The 24310-nt window shown below is 41.8% G+C and overlaps 2 protein-coding genes across 4 annotated transcripts; one reads left to right on the top strand and one right to left on the bottom strand.

The window, feature by feature from the left end:
- Positions 1-2072: 2072 nt before the first annotated feature.
- LOC129856926 (uncharacterized) lies at positions 2073-11632 on the bottom strand. 3 transcript variants are annotated; one of them, XM_055924704.1, is made up of 12 exons: positions 6292-8031; positions 5663-5724; positions 5413-5445; positions 5195-5245; positions 5059-5097; positions 4927-4965; positions 4596-4652; positions 4474-4512; positions 4258-4305; positions 3269-3784; positions 3098-3136; positions 2073-2586 (listed from the first exon to the last, which is right to left on the bottom strand). In XM_055924704.1, exons 1-12 carry the CDS (start codon positions 6297-6299, stop codon positions 2576-2578), a joined length of 942 nt encoding a protein of 313 aa, XP_055780679.1. In that variant the 5' UTR covers positions 6300-8031; the 3' UTR covers positions 2073-2575. The 3 variants fall into 3 exon arrangements, with proteins under 3 accessions (XP_055780679.1, XP_055780680.1, XP_055780678.1); XM_055924705.1 differs by lacking the exon at positions 6292-8031 and adding an exon at positions 11436-11632 and having other exon boundaries at positions 2074-2586; XM_055924703.1 differs by having other exon boundaries at positions 2074-2586; positions 5663-8031.
- LOC129856924 (casein kinase II subunit alpha-like) lies at positions 10495-24243 on the top strand. The gene is made up of 16 exons (XM_055924701.1): positions 10495-10513; positions 11116-11201; positions 11938-12034; positions 12277-12351; positions 13846-13974; positions 14116-14227; positions 14355-14456; positions 16728-16778; positions 16890-16949; positions 17257-17340; positions 17615-17725; positions 17917-18018; positions 18874-18974; positions 19377-19525; positions 20830-20919; positions 22883-24243. Exons 5-16 carry the CDS (start codon positions 13874-13876, stop codon positions 22984-22986), a joined length of 1167 nt encoding a protein of 388 aa, XP_055780676.1. The 5' UTR covers positions 10495-10513; positions 11116-11201; positions 11938-12034; positions 12277-12351; positions 13846-13873; the 3' UTR covers positions 22987-24243.
- The last annotated feature ends 67 nt before the right edge of the window (positions 24244-24310 follow it).

Below are 24310 nucleotides of genomic sequence, written 5' to 3'. Positions count from 1 at the left end.
GGAAAAATCTTACCCCTGTTCAGTGCAATCAGTCCATTGATGTTTCCTCGTCTTCTTGGGTCTATTGAATACTAAGACCATGAGGTCTGGATAAATCCAGACACACAAATGTGTGTGTGTTACAAACGAAGCCTGGAGGGCGGACACAGTGCAGTCCTGTCTTCCACCCAGCAGAGCAGTCGGCCCAGGGACACCAGTTCCCCCTGTCTGTTAACCCTCCTCTGACCACATTCACCTCTGATCACAACACTACCTGACAGAATCGACGGTCCAAGTCCAGCCATTTACTGTTAAAGCCATATTGTGTTATAACCAATGGCAATAACCCATAAACCAAATATCTATGTTAACCTCTGTTTAACTTGTTAAGAGAAGGAGCAGCCTGATCTTTCTTCTTAGCAGTTTAAGTAGTATGACATGATGCATGGAGGAGAGCCTCCTGTCTGGCACACTAATGACTGCCTCAGCAGAGGAGAAATCAGACCCGGCAGCGGCTCACAGAGGAACTCAACTGTCAGACACCATCACTTCTCCCATTTAGCACTGGGTTGTAATTCATCCATCCCAACAATCCGACGACTCAGTTTGGATTTGTTTAGTCTGCCTGTTCAGGTCCTGTCTGAACAATACAAGTGGGATACGTTACGTTTTGTTAAGTTTATGTTTGTTGAGGTCTTTCTCTCTCTCTCTACTCGTGTGTGCGTGCGTGCGTGCGTGTGTGTGTGCATGTTATTTTCCAGTGATTGTCATGTAAAATCAGTTTCATAAGAGAGATAAAGAGATGTCGTACTGTTTAGGACTTCAGAGAAATCCATTCCACTCACCCATGCCCCAAGATGCCGTCCTCTAGATGAGGGGGTGGGATATTTCTGTCCAAACATTTGTCTAAGGATTCTTCTTCCTCTCCATAAACCCCAGAGCAGCTGACCATTTGAGACTTCTCTGTCCAGGCACCACACTGTTTCTTGCCAGGTCCAGTTGGGACTTCTCTGTCCAGGCACCACACTGTTTCTGGCAGGTGCCAGGTTCTAAGACAGCATAGATAGAAGAGCTAGCTTCCTGTGCAGACTGCTTTTTACAGAAACAGAGTTTTATAAGCATCAGAGCCAGTACATGGAGGTCTGGAAAGGAACACTGAGAATGTGATAGTGGAGGATCTCCGTGGTTGGTATCCACCACAAAATGAAGCCATATTGGAGTGTCACTTCGGATTCCAACTTGTGGTGTGTTTACTATATAAGTAAACATTGACTACTCTTACAGCTGGAATCCTTATTGGTGAAACAACCAGGTCCGTTTGGGATATTACAACAACAGAGAAGTTACTGGAAACAACCAACACAGTTTTTTCCCCTCAGACATTGCAGGTGCGATAGAAAAGCACAATATGTGCTGCTATTGTTTTTATCATGATGATCCTCAGCTGGGCAACAAAAACAATAACAACGGTGATGGGGCGGCCAGTGGCGCTGTTTCCCCTACTGGGGATTCCATCTTTAAGGTCCAGTGAATTTACTTTCTACCAATCGTGACACAAGACTATGGTAGCCTGCTAAGCTAAAGCCTAGACATCAGCTCAGGGAGCTACCACAAGTCTTCAGGTCTCAGACAAGGTAATTCATCACGCGAGGGTCACAAGCTCACCATGTATGTATATTTTGTAATCAGCTGCTCCTCATTCTGTGCCACTGGTTTTGCTCAGCACAGCAGTTGATGTTGAAGCTGTGCCTCAGGCCACAGTACATGTGTTAGCAACAACTGCCTGTTTGCAAACAGCAAGGCTGATGTGTCAGGGCAGTCACCCCATGTCAACTCCAACACATGGGAGAGATCAGTATAAAACACTGTTGGATGAGAGAAGCGTTTGTCTGGAGAATTGCTGCAGCAGCAAAAAGGTAACAGTGACATGTTCTGTCAACATATTTTTCTTCCGTTGTTGAATCACTGCCATATTATATTTTATACAAAGTTCCCAAATGTTGTTTGTATGGGCCAAGTTGACAGTTGAATGGTTGGGTGAAGTTGAAATGTAGAATATGTTTTGTGTAGAATGGTCATGTAGTCTAAGCAGTTGTGTAACACTGTAAGACATTCTGCCTTCAAACAATCTATTGTCTTTCCTTATAATTGTGAATTTGCATGTATACACAGCCTTTTATTGAATGACCTCTAATTAGTACAACAAACAATGCTTTTTGAGAAACCTTTATTTCATCAGATTGATCAGATCAGAGCCAAACATCTTATTTCCATTCACCCACAACTCAAATGTACTACCGGCAGGAAGACCAGGGGGCACAGCTGCTGTCAGAATAACATTTATTTTAAGATCACTTGAAGTGAAAAATTGGTGGTAAATATCCACAGATGTACTGACGTCTCTGTCATGAATATAAGTGTGAGAGGGACTCTCTGTGGTCTGGTAGAGTCAGTGGAGCTTGAGGGAGACGACACACGAGTGAGAGGCAGGGAGATTTACAGGCCCTGCAGGGTAGAGCTGAGCCAACTCTACCTGGAGGAAGCCTCTGCCACTGACAAGCTCCTGGCTGGAGCTCCTGGCTGGGGCTCCTGGAGGCTAACCAATCACTAGAACACAGAGCAGACAACATGGAGAACACTCAGTATGATTAAAACAATTTGCCTGTGAGTGGTAAGATAAGAAGTCTGAAAACAGTGGTGTGTTGTTGAATGTGTAATATGGATGTAAGTTGACCTCCGGTAGGTAACACCTCTGGCCTGTTTCTACTTAGGTCTTAGAAGCAGTGGTCTTATTTGTGACAGAAATTGTTATACAAAGTATTCACTGGGGTAATGTTTCTGATTCACCACATCAATTTAAATATTTTTGCAAAACAGGAAATATTTTCAGACCTGCTAGAGAACATTTGTGGGTTTCGCAATACGAGAAAGTGATATTTTCCTCACCAAAGTGTTTCCAGCACATATTTAGGTGGATATAAATAATCTGCTGTTTCTCTGTATCTTTCCCTTACCAGAACACATAACCTTACTTACCATCTTAACACAAGTGCTCAGTGACCTCAGTGTTTCTACTGGGATTGTTTTATTGTTCATGGTGTGTTTTCTCTAAACCTACCTACTGGATTCCTCTTAGTGCTGATGTCATCTCTGCTTTCTGTTAGGATAGAAAGCAATCATTAAGATATTTCTCATTAATATAGGTTCAGTAGTTAAAGAATTCTGCTGTGGATCTTCTTTTTTGTAAAACAATAGATTGAAATCATGGGAGAATAGAAGCCAGACGAACCTCTACTGTTGGCTTCATCAGTACCATTGGGTCTACCATTGACATGCTCCATACTGTCCAAGTCCTGCTGTTCTCTGGCTGTGTCCAACACTCCATTCACTACACCCCTACAACTATCCCTACGTAGGGCCTGCTCCGTGGCTGTGCCTGTGACCTCTTGGCTTTGGATATCTCCATCTCTACTGTTTAGACTGGTATTCTCATCATTTTCACCTCCATTGACTGTAGTCCCCTGCTCTCCGAGCACACAGACAGTACCCTGGCAGCCCACCATCACATCCTCTTCACTGTTGAGATCAATGAGCACTCTGCTGGTTCTCTCTCTCCCCCCTGTGGGGTCCCTCTGAGTCTCTCTATCCAGCTCCTCGCTCCCATTGGTTGGATCCTGCCTGGTGGTTGTCTGCATGCTGTCCACATGGTCTGGGTTTATGGTTTTCCTTCCTGGAGGTTGTTTGTATTTTCTCACATCACTTGGAGGAGAAGTGTCAGTCTCGTCGCTGCTACTGTCGTCTGTCACTGTATTGGGGATTACGAGTCGGTTAGAACTGTCAACTGATTCCATTTTGAATTTACTCTTTGTACGAAAATCTATGGTTATGAATAAGAGCTATTGGTTTAATAGGATTTTATTCTAAGTATGTTAATTATATGTTTATTTAAATACACTGTTGGCCAAGGACTTCATCGAGTAGATTATGACATATCTTGAATCTCAGTAGAGGGTTTGGCGGCTGCTACAACCACATCATTTTGTCCGTCTCTGTTGCTGTCCTACAACAAGACAAGCCCAGGTGATGTCATGTTCAGTCTCTTACATAGTGTTAGTTACATGTCTATGGGATGTAATTATAAGAGCCTGGAATTCTGACCAGCAGAATTATAATCCTGTGGTACCTTCAGCATTTCTGTTTGGAGTGAAAAACAGTGACGCTACATCAATTATCTAGCTACCATTTCTTTACATTACATTGATGTAAAACATGACATACCAGTTTTTGTAATCTTTGTATTTGATCCCAGAGAGTCATCATCATCCTCTGAAAAAAAGAGAGAAAGAGAGGGAGAAAGAGATAGAGAAAGAAAGAGAGAGAGAGAGAGACAGAATCAGAATCGGTGTGGCTGTAACAGTCTATGACATCAATATTACCAGATTAATTTTCCCCTACAGATATTTCAGTGATAGATTATTTTGATATTTAATATACCTCTGCTTTCTGCTGAATTACTTTCAGATCGTTCTGCATCTGTGGGACATTGAATAAAACAACTCTGTAAATGATATTGAAACTTCCTATACAACATTATTTTCAAACCATATTCCACACACCTGTAAGATCATCGGAGTTGCAATTCTCTTTGGATCTGGCATCTGAGTCTACAACATCTGATACATGATCAGATAATGATCAATAACACAAAAAACACATGATCAACCACATATCAATAACACTAACTACTGACTATTGATAACTTCCCAGCTCAACCTTCCCCACACTACCCTGTTAAATAAGCAGAGTTTGCAGCCTGCGTAATATTTGAGATTTCTGGAAGACAAATGATTGTGGAGTAATGATAGATGTAATGTAACATTGATTTCATTATATTTCACAACAAAGTTTGACCGTTTGATTACAAACTAAACGTAATAAAAAAACTACCTGCAGAGTTCTCTGTTGGTCTTAAAGGACTTGGGCGTGCTGTTGAACACGGTAAGAAATTAGGTCAACATGGCAATAACAGATGCTAGTTAGAAACATTTCCCTCAAACATCAAAATCTACTTTCACTAACCTGGGGTTGGATCTGGTTTACCAGAGGTATTCTCAGGACCTGGGGAAAGTAGAAAGGAAAGACGGCAGATTGAGTTAATGATTTTAACAGTAACAAAATGAGGATAGATCAAATATATAAAGTGTGAAGAACAGACCTTTGATTTTTCCTGAGGTGCTTTGAGTAGGGGGAGCAACATCAAGGGCACCTGTAACAACATCTGAAAATGAGCTACCTTACCAACAGCTTATTAGAATCTCACCACCTGTGATCATTTTTTGAAAATGTGATTTCTCCATCAAGACTAACAACTGTTTGGGTCTCATCAACACAAGAAAATAAACAGGTTCATTAGCATGTAGCCAACCATCTCACCATTCAAAAAGCTTAACACATCCTCACTTCTGTCTGAAAAGGAAACAGTACTATTATTCATTTATTGAATCTCCATAACCTCAATAATATAATGTTATATACTGTATCAGACCTTTTCACCACAGCAATAAAATCAAGCTCATTGTTTTTGGCCAGTGTATGACATGCTGAACAATTCACTGGAAAAGCTTACTCGAGCAAATCAATATAGGCTGATATATGATCCTTGTTTAGGGTAAATGAGGCTTACCTTTCATTGGTACCATGAACACAACAGCCACTAGCGTCAGAACTGACAGAGAACACAGGGAGCTACGAGAAAAATAAAGAGCATTGGCCTTTTCAGTTGAATGCATTCAGTTGTACAGTTGACTAGGTATCCCCCTTTCCCTTTCCCTTCCCTTTTATAAAGAAGATAGTTGTACAGTTGACTAGGTATCCCCCTTTCCCTTCCCTTTTATAAAGAAGATAGTTGTACAGTTGACTAGGTATCCCCCTTTCCCTTTCCCTTCCCTTTTATAAAGAATATAGTTCTACAGTTGACTAGGTATCCCCCTTTCCCTTTCCCTTCCCTTTTATAAAGAAGATAGTTGTACAGTTGACTAGGTATCCCCCTTTCCCTTCCCTTTTATAAAGAAGATAGTTTTACAGTTGACTAGGTATCCCCCTTTCCCTTCCCTTTTATAAAGAAGATAGTTTTACAGTTGACTAGGTATCCCCCTTTCCCTTTCCCTTTATAAAGAAGATAGTTGTACAGTGTTAAATCTAATGCTTTGTAAGACTAAGTCAAGACAACGCACAACATTTCAATGAAATGTTACATTGTTATAAAGAAAATATCAATCAAAGAGGCCTTGATGCAATAAAAAAGTGACTTACAGCTTCATTGTGGATGGAAGTCATCACACGAATCCTCTATCTCTTTGTTAAAAGACCCATCAGAGTTTTTATACCTGTCCTTCTAGCTGATTGGCTGGAACCACAGAGACAATAGACACAGAGCCACTTTTATGAGATAGAATGGGGGCTGTGTCAGGTGTCTCTGCAGGAAACAGTGCATGACCGTGGGAATGTTTTGAGATTGAGGAATCAGATGAGCATTTAAACAAAAAGGTTTACAGTTTACAAATGACTAATTATAATATCAGTCGACAAACAACTGACTGACTTAGAAGACAAAGACTCCCAAGATGTGACTGTTCATTCAAGAGGTGTACAAAACAAAGACCTTCTCTTTCTACACTATGTTGATTATAGGTGACTGGTTCCTGTGGTCAGTGATGCAAACAAAACATGCCTCTGGCATTTCCTTGTCATTGTTACAGCAATTTAGAAGAGGGTAGGCCTACACAATGAGTGGATTAATTGATACCGCACTCTGAAAGTGTAGCATAAGCATATACAGTGAGTGTACGAAACATTAGAAACACCTGGTCTTTCTATGACAGACTGACCAGGGGAATCCAGGTGAAAGCTATGATCTCTTATTGATGTCACGTGTTAAATCCACATCAATCAGCGTAGATGAAGGGGAGGAGACAGGTTAAAGAAGGATTTTTAAGCCTTGAGACAATTGAGACATTGATTGTGTATGTGTGCCATTCAGAGGGTGAATGGTCAACACAAAATATCGAAGTGCCTTTGAACGGGGTATGCTGGGTTTTTCAGTTTCCCTTGTGTATCAAGAATGGTCCACCACCCAAAGGACATCCAGCCAACTTGACAACTGTGGGACGCATTGGAGTCAACATGGGCCAGCATCCCTGTGGAACGCTTTCGACACCTTGTGGATTCCATACCCCAACAAATTGAGGCTGTTCAGAGGGTAAGATGGGGTGCAACTCAATATTAGGAAGGTGTTCCTAATGTTTTGTCCACTCAGTGTACATTGTCCATTAGCCATAATTACCAAAAAGAAAGTATTTTCATTCTGTATTCAATATTTCTCTTATCAAAGGCATTCTTCTTTGGTCGTTCAATATTTCTGTTTTCAAATTCTTCTTTGGTCGTTCAGAACAGCACTGTTTAATTGAACGTTGCAAACCCCTCTGATATTGTTGACTACTTTAATGACGTTTTCATTGGCAAGATTAGCAAACATAGGCATGACATGCCAATAACAAACTCTAAACCTTAATTTTCATGCATAACTGAATCTGAATTCTGTAAAGTGAGTTCGGAAGAGGTGAAAAAAGTATTGCTGTCAATCAATAATGACAAACCGCCTGGTTCTGACAACTTGGATGTTAGCGGACTATTGCCACTCCTATCTATCAAAGCCTACAGGACAGTGTGTGTCTCAGGGCTGGAGGGAAGTAAAAGTACTTCCGCTACCCAAGAATAGCAAAGCACCCTTTACGGGTTCAAACAGCCGACCAATCAGCCTGCTACCAACCCTTAGTAAACTTTTGGGAAAAAATGCATTTGACCAGGTACAATGCTATTTCACAGTAAACAAATTAACAACAGACTTTCAACTCACTAATAGGGAAGGGCCCTCAACATGTATGGCCTTGACACAAATGACTGATGATTGGCTGAAAGAAACTGATAATAATAAGATTGTAGGAGCTATTTTGCTAGACTTCAGTGTAGCTTTTGACATTATTGATCATAATATGCTGTCATAATACACTAATGTTCAAAAGTTTGGGGTCACTGAGAAATGTCCTTGTTTTTTTAAAGAAAATATATTTTTTTGTCCATTAAAATAACATAAAATGTATCAGAAATACAGTGTCGACATTGTTAACGTTGTATATGACTATTGTAGCTGGAAATGGCAGATTTCTTATGGAATATCTACATAGGCGTACAGAGGCCCATTATCAGCAACCATCACTCCTGTGTTCCAATGGCACGTTGTGTTAGCTAATCCAAGTTTATAATTTTAAAATCGAATTGATCATTAGAAAACCCTTTTGAAATTATGTTAGCACAGCTGAAAACGTTTGTGCTGATTAAAGAAGCAATAAAACGGGCCTTCTTTAGACTAGTTGAGTATCTGGAGCATCAGCGTTTGTGGGTTCAATTACAGGCTCAAAATGGCCAGACACAAAGAACATTCTTCTGAAACATGTCAGTCTATTCTTGTTTTGAGAAATGAAGGCTATTCCATGCGAGAAATTGCCAAGAAACTGAATATCTCGTACAACGCTGTGTACTACTCCCTTCACAGAACAGAGCAAACTGGCTCTAACCAGAATAGAAAGAGGAGTTGGCGGCCTCGGTGCACAACTGAACAAGAGGACAAGTACATTAGTGTCTAGTTTGAGAAACAGACGCCTCACAAGTCCTCAACTTGCAGCTTCAATAAATATTAACTGTAAAACACCAATCTCAACATTAACAGTCAAGAGGCGACTCCAGGATGTTGGCCTTCTAGGCAGAGTTGCAAAGAAAAAGCCATATCTCAGACTGGCCAATAAAAAGAAAAGATTAAGATGGGCAAAAGAAGACAGACACTTGTCAGAAGAACTCTGCCTAGAAGGCCAGCATCCCAGAGTCGCCTCTTCACTGTTGACTTGAGACTGGTGTTTTGCGGGTACTATTTAATGAAGCTGCCAGTTGAGGACTTGTGAGGCGCCGTTGTTTTGGGTCGCCTACTGGGATCCGATCCATTGTCCTGGGTGGTGGTCCAAACAGAGGATCCGCTTCGGAAAAGTCATATTCCTGGTCGTAATGTCGGTAAGTTGATGTTGCTCTTATATTCAATAGTTCCTCCCGGCTGTATGTAATAAGACTTAAGATTTCCTGGGGTAAAAAAAAAACGAAATACTGCATAGTTTCTGAAGAACGCGAAGCGTCCATCTCTGTTGGCGCCAAACACATAGCCGGGGAAACATTTTCTGTTGCTGCAGGATTAATTTCCTGCTGTAGCAAACGGGCTCACATTAAGATCATACATCTGTGTTTTTATCACACCTGGACTACTGCCGAGTTATATGATCAAATGCTGCAAAGACGGACATAGGCAATTGGCCAAAAACAGAGCAGCACGGTTGGCCCTTAAATGTACACTGAGGGGTAATATCAAGAAAATCACGTGAATCTCTCCTGGCACAAAGGGGAGGAGAGATTGTATTCATCACTACTTGATTTTGTGAGAGGTATTGACGTGCTGAAAGTACCTAACTGTCTGTTCAAACAGCTAACACACCTCAGACAGCCATACATACCCCACAAGAAATGCCACCAGTGGTCTCTTCACAGTCCCTAAGTCCAGAACAGAGGCTGGGAAACACACAGTACTACATAGAGCCATGACTACATGGAACTCTATTCCACATCAGGTAATTCAAGCTAGCAGTAAAATCAGATTAAAAACCCCCCAGATAAAACAACACCTCACGGCACAACGCGGACTGTGAAGAGACACACACTCACACACACTCTACACACACCCACACATTGTAATATTGTATTGTTGTAATATTGTACATTTTGTACTGTACATTTGTAAAGGTGGAGCAGATATGCAAATGTGTATAGTGCACAGGGTATTGTGTGATGTGTTGTTTTATTTATGATGTAGACTATTGTTTTGTTGTGATGCATTGTTTTGTTCATGTTTGGACCCCTGGAAGAGTAATGGCTGCCTTGGCAGAAGCTAATGGAGATTCTAATAAAATACTCATGTTTTGGAGTTGTGCATTATCAAATCAACAATAGTTATGCATTAGAGTTAGATGTCCATGGGTCCGGAATGTCATACATACATGGGGTGCATTCATTTCGATTAAACAATAGCTAGGTAGTGTGACGGTTTATACCGAACAACACGTTTCTTCAAAACGTGTTTCAACATTCTTGAACAGACGTTGAGGTACGTTTTCTCCGCTTAGTGGGTGTAGTAGGGTGTGGCTTGAAGCAATGAGTGACGAAAGAGCAGTGGAGCTTTCCCCAACCCACAACCCAACCCCTCCCCGTTTTTCAATTGGTCAATCAGAACAGCACCGTTGTGCGGTGTCTCTGTCTGGAACATCATTGGTCTTGTCCCAGTAAGAACATAGATAACTATGGAGGAAGTACAACAACAACAAAAAAAATATGGAGGAAGTACGACCATAGTAAATCAATCAACAATATAATAATAACTTTAGTAAGAATATTTATCTTTAACTTACAATCTATGCGATTAGATAGGTTCAGAATGTATGTGAAACAGCACATATATATGGCACATGGAAATCATCAGAGGGTGGTTTACGGAGAGGTGGGATGGACTGAGAGTAGCTGAGTGGTGGGGTTAAAAGCTTATGTTCTATAATAGTTGTGACTATAAACATGTTTAATGAATAAGTACTATCTATCTAGATGTCATTTATATAAAAATATCGAATTACTTTATTTTTGCTATGTAACTACTGTAAAAAATGTGTGTGTATGATTTACATGTAACCAAAAAAGAAAACGCTGTAAAAACAAAGTTTGTTTTTGTCCTTCGAAGAGGGGGGTGGAGGGCCCCCCCAAAATACATTAAAGTGCGATGTGGATGTGGAGTCGCATACACCACACCTATCTAATGTCGAAACTTCTGGCAATATGGCGCACAGTGAAAAATATATATATTTATAATACGTATAATATGTAATTAGGATTGAATTGTGACACAGGGGTTCTCCCATTTAACCACTAGGTGTCAGTAAAGGTTTTCAGAGAAGTACAGCCTCGTGTTTTCTCTCTCCCATTTTCCACACAAAGAAAGCACAGCGCCCCTCACAGGAATGGAGGTGCACATTGCCGCTAAACCAAGCATCGCCATATTGATGTCCCAACAACGTCGAGAGGTAATACACATTAGCTTATTTACCTACGTGAGATGGCCATTGTTTTGAGTCAACTTTGCATGTTATTGCATATAAGACAAATACACATAAAGCATACATAAGTATGTTTAGCTTTACTACCAGTAGCTATCAAGGTAGCCCACAGAATGTTAGCTAAGGCGTTGTCAGCCAGTTGCCTCGCTAATGCACTCCGTTGTCACTTTTTTGCTTCTGAAAACAAATAATATTTTGTACCTTGTGGTAGCTAGCAATCTTCAACGTATGTATGTCAGCTAATACTACCCAGCAATTCATGTTTCGTGAATATAACTATAGCATACATTTGCTTGTTAGTTAGCTAGCTAACCTAGTATTCCCATCCGGCTTTTGGTGCGGTGCAGTTCATCATGGAAACAGCTAGCGCGAGCTAGTTAGCTACATGTGCAGGCCATGGCTCGTGCGTGTGTGACTGTCTCGAGGGAGTTTCACTACAGATGATTAAACCGTGTGGGTCCCTGCCGGACACTGATTATCATAATGAAACTGCTTTGTGCACCACAGATGTTTCTGGTCGGTTTCATCATACAGTGAATGATTTTCAGCATTGTTGACACTTGACAGACCGTTACACAATACCATAGAAATAAAGCTCGTAAGCAGTGACAGGTTTTTGAGTCAAGTCAGAGTGGTTGAGTTGAGACTCTTTGGCCAAGTATTGTACTAAATCAATCACATGTAACGTTATGTCTTTCAACAGGGCATATGACAGTGGGAATCCTAGTGATGACTCTACTGAGCCCTGTGCCCCCTGATTAGACTGGTTGGATGTCCTCCTTAACAACTACAACAATCAGGTTTGTTGATTTTAGCAAACTATTATCTTAGAAAATTTTGACCAGTATAACTTTGACCAGTATGTCAGCGATTTCCAAAACACAGAATAAGCTTAGTCCTGTACTTAATTAATTTCCATATAGCATACTTTTTAGTCCAAGACTGGTCTTAAATTGTGTCTGGGAAACATGCCCATATCATGATGGCTACCTGACTAAAATATGTAGCTAGCCAACATCCTGTTGTGTGTTTTATCCTGCAGCCTCGACCAAACCAAAGTAGCATCAGCTCTGCAGCGACCCCACCTGTCACCTGCAGCTTGGAGGAAACCTCCAAGGTACCATTCACATGGTGATCAATCATTCACACGGTGATCAATCACACTGTCTTATAGGCCTACTGTGCCAAGTCAAGCGAGACAGCAGTCAAATACCTGATGCCAACAGTATGCCAAACAGAATGATTCATTAGTCTACATTACTTTCAATCAGTCACGTAATTTTCCATCTATGGTTATATATATTTCTTATATATGGATCCTCGTTGATATCGATTAGATAGGTTCAGAATTTATTAGAAACAGCACAGTTGACAAATATATGGCACATGGAAATCATCAGAGGGTGGTTTACGGGGATAGGTGGGATGGACTGAAAGTAGCTGAGGGGTGCGGTTAGGGAGATAGGTGGGATGGACTGAAAGTAGCCGAGGGGTGCGGTTAGGGAGATAGGTGGGATGGACTGAAAGTAGCTGAGGGGTGCGGTTAGGGAGATAGGCGGGATGGACTGAAAGTTGCTGAGGGGTGCGGTTAGGGAGATAGGCGGGATGGACTGAGAGTAGCTGAGGGGTGGGATTAGGGAGATAGGCGGGATGAACTGAGAGTAGCTGAGGGGTGGGGTTAGGGAGATAGGCGGGATGAACTGAGAGTAGCTGAGGGATTGGATTAGGGAGATAGGCGGGATGAACTGAGAGTAGCTGAGGGGTGGGATTAGGGAGATAGGCGGGATGAACTGAGAGTAGCTGAGGGGTGGGATTAGGGAGATAGGCGGGATGAACTGAGAGTAGCTGAGGGGTGGGGTTAGGGAGATAGGCGGGATGGACTGAGTAGTGGAGGGGTGGGGTTAGGGAGATAGGCGGGATGAACTGAGTAGTGGAGGGGTGGGGTTAGGGAGATAGGTGGGATGAACTGAGAGTAGCTGAGGGGTGCGGTTAGGGAGATAGGCGGGATGGACTGAGAGTAGCTGAGGGGTGGGATTAGGGAGATAGGCGGGATGAACTGAGAGTAGCTGAGGGGTGGGATTAGGGAGATAGGCGGGATGAACTGAGAGTAGCTGAGGGGTGGGGTTAGGGAGATAGGCGGGATGGACTGAGAGTAGCTGAGGGGTGGGATTAGGGAGATAGGCGGGATGAACAGAGTAGTGGAGGGGTGGGGTTAGGGAGATAGGTGGGATGAACTGAGAGTAGCTGAGGGGTGGGGTTAGGGAGATAGGTGGGATGAACTGAGAGTAGCTGAGGGGTGGGATTAAAAGCTCATGTTATTTAATAGTTATGACTAAAACACAATTTATAATGTATAAGTACTATCTATCTAGATGTAATGTATATCAAATTATTAAATTTTTTGCTATGTAACTACTGTAAAAAAAATTGAATAATATACCTGTAACAACAAAAGAAAAAGCTGTAAAAACAACGTTTGTTTTTGTCCTTCGGGGGGGTGGAGGGGCCCCAAAAAATGACATTAAAAGTGTGATGTGGATGTGGACTCGCATACACCACCCCTATCATGTTTGTTTTTATTATAATAGGTGTGTCTGTTTTCTATGTCCAGGTGATCCAGAGAACATCCTGTGTATAATATGTCCGGCTCTGTCACAAGCCGCTCTCGAGTTTACCCTGATGTGAACACACAGAGGCCTCGGGAGTACTGGGACTACGAGTCCCATGTGGTGGAATGGGGGTACGTAGTGCGTGTGTGGTTCAAAAGCTGAACACATTGTTTTCTGTTGCATGTTCTGGTATGTGTGTTAGATTCTAGTTGGTGTTACCTAGCTGAAATTGTCAAGCCATCACATTGCTTGCCACTTCTCTGACTATGTAGGAACCAAGATGACTACCAGCTGGTGCGCAAACTAGGACGAGGCAAATACAGTGAGGTGTTTGAAGCCATAAATATCACCAACAATGAGAAGGTTGTTGTCAAAATACTCAAGGTTGGTACCATTTTAATTGATTTTAGTATTGGCATTTTATCCCCTAACTCAAATATCGCTCCTCGATAGAGGAGAAAGAGACGTACTGTATGAAGTCCTGATGGTATTTTGTTATGTTTGTCAATAGCCAGTCAAAAAGAAGAAAATCAAGAGGGAAATCAAGATTCTGGAGAACTTGCGAGGCGGTCCCAACATCATTTCACTTTTAGACATCGTCAAGGATCCTGTGGTGAGTAGAGCTCATGGTCCTAATTTCTATAAGTCTGTCCTAGTAAAGTGTAAATCATAACACAACCATATGCTCGTTTTATTTGTGCCTTTTGTACAATGGCTGTTGCTCAATCACTAAGCAGAAACATTGTGGTTCATATTCAGCTACCTCCATCCAGAGTTTCCTCTAGGATTTCTTTCAGCAGCTGTGGCAAAGTTAGCGGGGCGTAGCCAATGCCGCCGTTTTAGAGGCCCTCTTAGCCGCAGAGATAAAATGTTGCTGTTTTAAATAGGGATGCACGATATATCAGTGAACATATCGGAATCGGCCAATATTAGCTAAAAATGCCGACATCAGTATCGGCCCGATGTCTAGTTTAAAGCCAATGTTAAAAACCGATGTCAAAGCTACCGTGCATACCTATATAACGTAGGTACATGACGTAATGACACCACGTAAAATGTTGTGCTACACGTGCAACACAGCATTCCTAACCTAGCCCACAAGGTCTGCTGTGTGGATCAAGCAGTCAACAAGTCGAGCGGTCATATGAAAGAGTAAGAACATTTCAGCGAGACAACTCAAACGCAAAATCCATTAAAGCCAAGATAATGGAATTCATTGCCCTTGACAATCAACCGTTCTCTGTCGTGGGTGATGTTGGCTTTCACCGACTGGTCGAGCACCGGTACACACTACCAATTGCTCTATTTTTCAGATGTTGCCCTACCGGAGTTACACAGTAATAGCGCCACTGCTATTAGCTTCACGACATACATACTATGGAATGCCGTTTGGGTCTTTGCGTGTCAAAAAAGATACAGTAGCACTGTCAAAGCTGTGCAAAAAAAGTCTGCAAACACCGGCCACGAACTATATGTTTACAATACTGTGTTGGTAATAAAGCATAATTTGTTCAACCGCAACTTCTGGGGTAGCTAGCTTTAGCTTGGTACGTAGCTAGCACCAATACAACCAGCCTGAAAACAATGACCAGTAGAAACTGCAGTCATTTTCATTATTCTTAGCAATGATTTAGGAATCCTTGTGAGTAAGTAATAGCTAGGTTGCCACTTGTTGTTCGCCTATTGAAATTGAACTTCAGTTCATGAAAATAAATAGCTAGCTAAAGTTATAAGCAGCCAGGTAGCTTCATCTGGCTAGTGAGGCTTGACCGGACCGGCTTATGTGTTGTGAAGCTAGCCACAATAAGGATTAGGCACAATAGTGGAATTTGCGCTTTGCCTTCAAAATAAAAGTATGTCATTGACTGTGATGCAAATGAATACAAATATAATTATGCCATACTTTTATTTTGAAGGCTAACCACAAAGTTCACTGTTGTGGCTAATCCTTATTGTGGCTAGCTTCACATAGATGGGTCTGATCAACATTAATCAAATAACCCTAATTTATCAGACAGTTCTTATTTTAGATGATGACACGTAGCTATATAGTTAGCTAGCTAACGGTAGCTACTGAAACAGATGATGACGTTTTGCTTTGTTTTTGGGGAAGAATTACATTGTTTGCATCCATAAGCTAGCTAGCTTTTTTTTTTCATGACCAGCACCACGAGACAACTTTACCATCTTCATAGCATACGTATTGATGAATCGTTGTGACATGAAATACGAGTGATAGTGTAATAACTACGTAAAAAATTAATGAACGCGTTAAATTATTATTTGACATGCAGTCATATTCAGGTCCTGATTGGTCAACAAGCTTGTTTGACACGCAAAGACAAAAACGGCAAAGAAAATATCGGGTATCGGCCAAAAATGTCATATTGGTGCATCACTAGTATTAAAGCTAATTTCCTCCAATTGTACATACTTTGTCATTGGGCGGAGAGAACAATTACCGTTTTAAAGCAAATTTCCTGCAATTCAACACATTTTGGAAACGGCTGTGAGAAGATGTGCAGTTTTAAAGCTAATTTCCTGTAATTCTACACATTTTGCCATGGCCTATGTCTTGTTCTTATGCTATCTGAGAGACTCAAATATTATAGAAAATCAATGCCATGACATTTTTTTTGAATTTTTTTATTCTCCCTGACTGTCTAGTTTTTATTTTGGTGGTTGTTAGTTGTCAAAGATGATCTTATTTTAAAATATAGCGCTTTTCTACTTTATACCTGGTTTTAATCATTTGAGTTTACATTGAAAACGTATTACCATCCCGATTCTTCTTCTTTTTTTCAAATGTATTTTTTGTGTGTTCTGGTTCAGTGAGTGATTGTGGTTGTTGTAGTTCCTCATGCCTTTTCTTATGTCTTCTCAGTCTCGAACTCCCGCGCTGGTTTTTGAGCATGTAAACAACACTGATTTCAAGGTGAGTAGAGAGACCATGTTCATCTGTCTGGACAGAATTCTAATTAACGTTACATTCTGAACCAATGTCCAGCCATCTCATTTTGATAGATTTTTTTTCTCTGTATTTCAGCAACTGTATCAAACTTTATCAGACTTCGACATACGGTTCTACATGTTTGAAATCTTGAAGGTAAGGGATGGTTTCAAAAAACAAATAAATACCTCACTGCACAACGCCTCTCCCCCATGTGACCTACTTGTTGTGTGTTTGTACTGACGTATGTGTAACTGATAGATGCACACACACCACGTGTTCATGTTTTTACATGTATGTATTTTGTCTGTGTTGTTATGTCGGACCCCAGAAAGACAAACTGTCTCCATTGACGTCCACTAATGGGGATCCTAATAAATCATATCAAATCTCAGATGCCAATGATACATCTGGCATTTAGACTACTGTTAGTTTAAACCGTGACCTAATTGTTTCTTCTCAGGCCCTTGACTACTGTCACAGTATGGGGATCATGCACAGAGATGTCAAGCCACACAATGTGATGATTGATCATGAACACAGAAAGGTATGGATTCAGTCTCCTACTTTCATTCATTCTGTTACTATAGCTTGGATCACTACCATAATTAACCAGCCCACTTTGTTAGACGTTTTTGTTTCCTTATTGTTGCTTATTGTAAAGCGTCTTTGGGTTTTAGAAAAGCTCTATATGACCTGTGTATTAATAATGTTATTATCATAGATCTAGAACTCAGAATTAGGAATTAGAACTCAGAATTAGGAATTAGAACTTATTATTAACTAAAAAAACACAAGCAATAATGACTATTCTCTTGTAGCTCCGCCTGATCGACTGGGGCTTGGCAGAGTTCTACCACCCTAACCAGGAGTACAATGTGAGAGTGGCCTCGCGCTACTTCAAAGGACCTGAGCTGCTGGTAGACTACCAGGTGAGACCACTCAATACAGTCTGACAAGACTAGTTATAAACATGAAACTAACTAGTCTAGTTGGCCACAAATCTATAATAGCATGTTGTTAATGTAGTTATAGTAATGTAGGTGTAAGTTGGTATAGTAATGTAGTCATGTTTGTTTTAAGCACAGCTCTCACTCTCTCCCCCTCTCTCTCTTTATTTCAGATGTATGACTACAGTTTAGACATGTGGAGTTTGGGCTGTATGTTGGCCAGCATGATCTTCAGGAAGGAGCCTTTCTTCCATGGACACGACAACTACGACCAGGTACAATTGTCTCTCATGGTGCTGATCACATTGTCTTGATATTGAATCCGGATGCACCAGTCTCTACTACAACAGCACGGATTTGAGCTATCAAGTGGATGTCTTGTTGCTCTCTTAGTTGACTGCCAGTTGAATTGCAACTTTATGTAGGATTGTATTTTGGTTGTGTTTTGGTTTGTCTGATGAACAACTCTCAAACAATGTGTTGATCATGATGAGACTACAGTCTGTACAACAAGGCTGATGAACAACTCTCAAACAATGTGTTGATCATGATGAGACTACAGTCTGTACAACAAGGCTGATGAACAACTCTCAAACAATGTGTTGATCATGATGAGACTACAGTCTGTACAACAAGGCTGATGAACAACTCTCAAACAATGTGTTGATCATGATGAGACTACAGTCTGTACAACAAGGCTGATGAACAACTCTCAAACAATGTGTTGATCATGATGAGACTACAGTCTGTACAACAAGGCTGATGAACAACTCTCAAACAATGTGTTGATCATGATGAGACTACAGTCTGTACAACAAGGCTGATGAACAACTCTCAAACAATGTGTTGATCATGATGAGACTACAGTCTGTACAACAAGGCTGATGAACAACTCTCAAACAATGTGTTGATCATGATGAGACTACAGTCTGTACAACAAGGCTGATGAACAACTCTCAAACAATGTGTTGATCATGATGAGACTACAGTCTGTACAACAAGGCTGATGGTTGATATTTAGTGCATACTTCTAGCCCTCTTACTTGACTGCCAGTTGAATTCCAGATTTAGGCCTTAGGCTTTTGTTTTAGTTTGTCTTCCCTGTAAAACGTTCTGTTTCTGTTTTCCAGCTCGTACGGATCGCTAAAGTCCTCGGCACAGAGGACTTGTATGACTACATCGACAAGTACAACATTGAACTAGACCCACGGTTTAATGACATTCTGGGCAGGTAAGAATATCCAACATTTCATCGTCAGATTACTTCAACGGAACTGGGCTTCAGAATGTATTACCAAATGGTCCAAATACACAATGTGAATGTCAATTTATACCTGACCCTTGCCTTGAATAATTCAGGTTAATAATGCCCAATATATTGACCCATAGAAACAGAAAGAGTTGAACGGCGAACGGCCCTCAGACATGACAATTTGAGTACTCATGGGTACAGTCAATTTGGCCACTAGTATCTTTCCATCTATTGATATGACTCGTTCCTATTTTTTTGTCTCCTTTTTCCCCAAACTTCTTTGTAAAGTGTATTGAGAGAATGTTTTTTGTGAATCTACACTCTGAATGAATGTTGACTTGATTTAATGTATTGACCTCTCTCTCCCGGTCCATTCTCCAGACACTCCCGTAAGAGGTGGGAGAGGTTTGTGCACAGTGAGAACCAGCACCTGGTGAGCACCGAGGCTCTGGACTTCCTGGACAAGCTGCTGCGTTACGACCACAACGCTCGCCTCACGGCCCGGGAGGCCATGGAACACCCATACTTCTGTGAGTTTCCCCTCGGCCTCCACTCAGACTTCTAGACATAGGCCTGCTGCATATGACGCCTAACTGAATGTTTCAGTGCTAGAACCCTCACTTGATTTTAAGATTATGGTGCTAAATTATGCCTCAATACAATACACTTTTTTTTTTAAAGTACTTCTTGTTAAAAAAGAAGGTTCATATTCAGTGGATTCTCATGCAGCCATTGAACACATTGAAGCAGAAGGCTTTTTAACAGATATTTACAGTTTCTTCAGAGGAGTTCATGTGACTACAGTATACATTTGACAGTATACATTTAGCCCTTTAGCAGATGCTCTTATCCACAGCGACTTACAATTAGCGCATTCATCTTAAGATAGTTTGGTGAGACAACAATACATCACAATCATATCAAGTACACTTTCCCTCAAAGTATGGGTGGGAGGGCCAATAGACCAGAGGTGGTGGAACGGAGGGCTCAGGTTGGGATGTAGGGTTTTCAAATAAGCCTGATGGTAGGGAGGGACAGTTCCTCTTGCTGCTTCGTAGGCAAGCATCAGGGTCGTGGAGATGATGCCAGCTTCGACTGGAAGCAAGTGGCGTGTGCGGAGGAACCGGGTGACATGGGAGAACTAGGTCAGATGACACTCAAGTGTTTGGGGGAAAAAAGAAAGAAGGCATACCGGTCTGTTCTTGACGTCAGAGAGTTTGAGTGTTGGAATCATAGCTGTCGGTGGATTGGGTTAATGAGTGTTGGTATCATAGCTGTCGGTGGATTGGGTTAATGAGTGTTGGTATCATAGCTGTCAGTGGATTGGGTTAATGAGTGTTGGTATCATAGCTGTTGGTGGATTGGGTTAATGAGTGTTGGTATCATAGCTGTCGGTGGATTGGGTTAATGAGTGTTGGAATCATAGCTGTTGGTGGATTGGGTTAATGAGTGTTGGTATCATAGCTGTCGGTGGATTGTGTTAATGAGTGTTGGAATCATAGCTGTTGGTGGATTGGGTTAATGAGTGTTGGTATCATAGCTGTCGGTGGATTGTGTTAATGAGTGTTGGTATCATAGCTGTTGGTATATTGGGTTAATGAGTGTTGGTATCATAGCTGTTGGTGGATTGTGTTAATGAGTGTTGGTATCATAGCTGTTGGTATATTGGGTTAATGAGTGTTGGTATCATAGCTGTTGGTATATTGGGTTAATGAGTGTTGGTATCATAGCTGTTGGTGGAGTGGGTTAATGAGTGTTGGTATCATAGCTGTCGGTGGATTGTGTTAATGAGTGTTGATTTAGAAGATATCTGATTGTCTCTCTCTGATGCCAGACCCCGTTGTTAAAGATCAGGGAAGGGGCAGCACTCCTGGAGGAATGGTTACCAGCTCCACTCCAGTCAGCTCTTCCAGTATGATGGCAGGTAAGTCATCCAATTCTGAGTTCCGTAGGGCTTTGGTCAAAAGTAGTGCACTATTTAGGGTATAGGGTGCCATTGGGCCCTATCAAAAGTAGTGCACTATTTAGGGTATAGGGTGCCACTACCTGGGAAGATGTGCTGTTATCGTTACACTTTGTATATTGACTGAATGGTTTCCCAACACCACTGTTTTATTTGTGATCTGTGGTGAGTACTCCTGACTAGGGCTGTTGCAGTGACCATATTACCGGCAGTCAAATTCCACATGACTGTTTAGTCACAGTAATTAGACTACTCCAAGCTCTAATGCTGCTGCTGGTCATTAGTAGCCTACCAAACTTGCTAACTGCCTGGTACTCAGCACTCTATTGTCCCTCTAATTACTCTGACATCAATGCAAATGTAATTGAAAATCTAATCAAACACTTCATGGGAGCCCATGAGCTCATGTTGCGCAACATTTCTATGGGCTATGCAATTGTGTGAGAGAACAGAGTGATGGCTTCTACTAAATAGAGGAGGATCCCGTCAGCTTTCTATAGGCTAGGCCTATTTTATTTATTTCTCAACTTTCCTAATATTAAGCACATTGTTTATATTTACAACAGGAATATAGCCTACCTGGCTGGCATGAAAATGAATCACGGAAAAGCGTCCTCCATCTTCTATTTAAGTGCATAGATGACACGTGTGTATTGCTGCACTTATAATGTGAAGAAATAGCCTAATAGTTTATCAACATTTTAAGCTAAACGTTCTGATCTGTTGTGTCAGCCACATTGCGTAAAAATACATTTTTTTGACACTAGTGGTTGTATTAATTTGGGATCTATTGCATCCCATAACTGTCCCAGACTATGTTTGGAACATTTGTATCTTGCACAGAATAGAATAGGTCAACTTTTGTACTATGGGGGATAGTAGATTGACATAGGTTGGTGTTTTTGCTGTCGTTAGGCCGACTCATCTCATTGGCTGATTTAAAAGTAGATGTGGACAGTTCTTCTAATGTCTTCACCTCTGAATTGGATACGGACGCGTGCAGTTACGTCCACGATGTGTTTGTCTTAACTTATAGCCTGTCAGAAAGACCCGAACCCGTTATTGAGAATAGATTTTCTTTAGGGTGCATTATGGCCTCAAAGGGGATGCCGCCGTGAAAATCGAAGCATTATCAAGTGTTTGTCAAATTGTGAATGAGAGACTGATGTAGTGTGTACAGCCTGCTCAAAAAACAAAGCAGAGCTCATGCCTTTTCAAGTTACTTTTTTTCAAATCATCATTAGTCGCATCATGCAGCCTTGCAATGTATTAAACATCTAAACATATAGCCCAACATTTGTAGAACTAAAGTTACATGAATATCTCTAAATTAAGCAAATAGCAGTATCTATTTCTTTGTTAACCACTCAACACAGAACAGCCACATGTGCTCACTCCCTCAAATCATTTGGAGAATATATTTATATTTTATTCAGCTTTGTTCAATTGTATTCTTCATACTATAAAATAATGCCACGGAATTCTAAGCAAATCTTGTCTGCTAAATGAACTAGTGTAGCCCACAGCCATTTGGACCTAACATAAGGACAACTCAGAGTATGCTATTCTCTTCTTAAGAAATAGACTACATTTTCTTCATATCATGTTTCTTTAGACCTGTCTAAAATAATAAACGATTTATTGTGATGGTGTAGGCTATATTTATTAGACTTCCTTAGGTCTGCATCAGTGGCCTGAAGGCTATGTGTGGAAGCCAGGAGATGCTAAATGTGTTTGTTAATTAGCGGTCAATTACCGTGAGACCAACAGTTATTTGCTTGACAATCGCCTGCTGATGACATTTTGTGACCGCCACAGCCCTACTCCTGACCATAGATCACACTGCTCTCTTCTTTTACTTCCTGTCAATAAGTGTACTGACAGTAGGAGTCATTGGTGAGAATGTGTCCACTATCTCTTCTAGGTATCACCTCCACAAAGGCACTGGTTAACAACACTGGATCACCTGTCATTTCTGCCCCCAACACTCTGGCCCCACAAGTCCCAGCGGCCGGGGCACAGCCCTGAAACCTCCACCCCCTCCTCCCAGCGGCCGCCGTGGCACAGCCCTGAAACCTCCACCAGCGGCTGCCGGGGCACAGCCCTGAAACCTCCACCTCCTCCTCCTATCAGCCACCGGGGCACAGCCCTGAAACCTCCACCTCCTCCTCCTATCAGCCACCGGGGCACAGCCCTGAAACCTCCACCTCCTCCTCCCAGCGGCTGCCGGGGCACAGCCCTGAAACCTCCACCCCCTCCTCCCAGCGGCTGCCGGGGCACAGCCCTGAAACCTCCACCCCCTCCTCCCAGCGGCTGCCGGGGCACAGCCCTGAAACCTCCACCCCCTCCTCCCAGCGGCTGCCGGGGCACAGCCCTGAAACCTCCACCCCCTCCTCCCAGCGGCTGCCGGGGCACAGCCCTGAAACCTCCACCCCCTCCTCACAGCGGCTGCCGGGGCACAGCCCTGAAACCTCCACCACCTCCTCCCATCAGCCACCACCTCCCATCAGCCACCGGAGCACAGCCCTGAAACCACCACCACCTCATGGGACCTCCTCACCTATGTTTGTGTGGGCCCGTGGTTCGGTTCAGCCCACCCCACTCTCTACTATGTGTTGGCCTGGCCCGTGGGTTTCCTTTTTATTACGTTGAGAAGAATGACGGAGAAAATATGTTGAAATTGCTTTTCCCTGTTCAGTTATATTTTGAGATCTGGACTTGACATTTTTTATTGTCGCACCTGTCTGGATGATTGTTCTAGGAATTCTAATACAATGTAGACATGATGATGAAGAAGAAGAGAATGGATAATAACATTTATTTTGTATGTCCCAAATATACAGTCTAGCTTGAAACAGTTTGTTTGGGGATTCCTGCTGTTGCAATACACTGAACCTGTAGACAACTTCACAAAACGAGACAGGATTCTCTGGTGTAGCCCCCACTTGGCAGTGCTGGATAGTTGCTCACACACTACTGTTAAGTGCAGGAGTTACCGGTGTTTTGAAGTTGTTAGAAGCTATCGTACTTGGATTGGACATCTGTAGATACTCTACAGTAACTGTTAGGTTGCATGCACCAAATGCTGACTATCACAGGGTCAATAGTTTGCCAATTTGGTGTTACTTTCACTTCTGTATACATGTTTGTTTGTTTTTTAATGCGGTCTCTTACACATGATTTTGAATACATAGGCAATTTTATAACTTTTGGTTTTTATTTTGGGAGGAGTCTTATCACTTGCAAAAATAATCGACTTCATAAATAAACAATTTTAAACAGGCAGGTATGAATATTCCTTTATCATTGTATGTTTTCTGTTCTTTCTGTGAAATGTACAGACATTGATGCT

This window comes from Salvelinus fontinalis, chromosome 6 (genome assembly GCF_029448725.1).
Source record: "Salvelinus fontinalis isolate EN_2023a chromosome 6, ASM2944872v1, whole genome shotgun sequence".
Lineage (NCBI taxonomy): Eukaryota > Metazoa > Chordata > Actinopteri > Salmoniformes > Salmonidae > Salvelinus > Salvelinus fontinalis.
This window is presented reverse-complemented; position numbering and strand designations above follow the sequence as displayed.

Coding starts and splice junctions, on each gene's coding strand:
- LOC129856926 (XM_055924703.1), bottom strand. CDS start 5,768: ATGCATTCAACTGAAAAGGCCAATGCTCTTTATTTTTCTCGTAGCTCC. Junction 4,966..5,058: donor TAAACCAGATCCAACCCCAG/GTTAGTGAAAGT, acceptor CGTGTTCAACAG/CACGCCCAAGTCCTTTAAGA. Junction 4,513..4,595: donor CAACTCCGATGATCTTACAG/GTGTGTGGAATA, acceptor AATGTCCCACAG/ATGCAGAACGATCTGAAAGT.
- LOC129856924 (XM_055924701.1), top strand. CDS start 13,874: ATGTCCGGCTCTGTCACAAGCCGCTCTCGAGTTTACCCTGATGTGAAC. Junction 17,726..17,916: donor AGCTGCTGGTAGACTACCAG/GTGAGACCACTC, acceptor TCTTTATTTCAG/ATGTATGACTACAGTTTAGA. Junction 20,920..22,882: donor CTCTTCCAGTATGATGGCAG/GTAAGTCATCCA, acceptor TATCTCTTCTAG/GTATCACCTCCACAAAGGCA.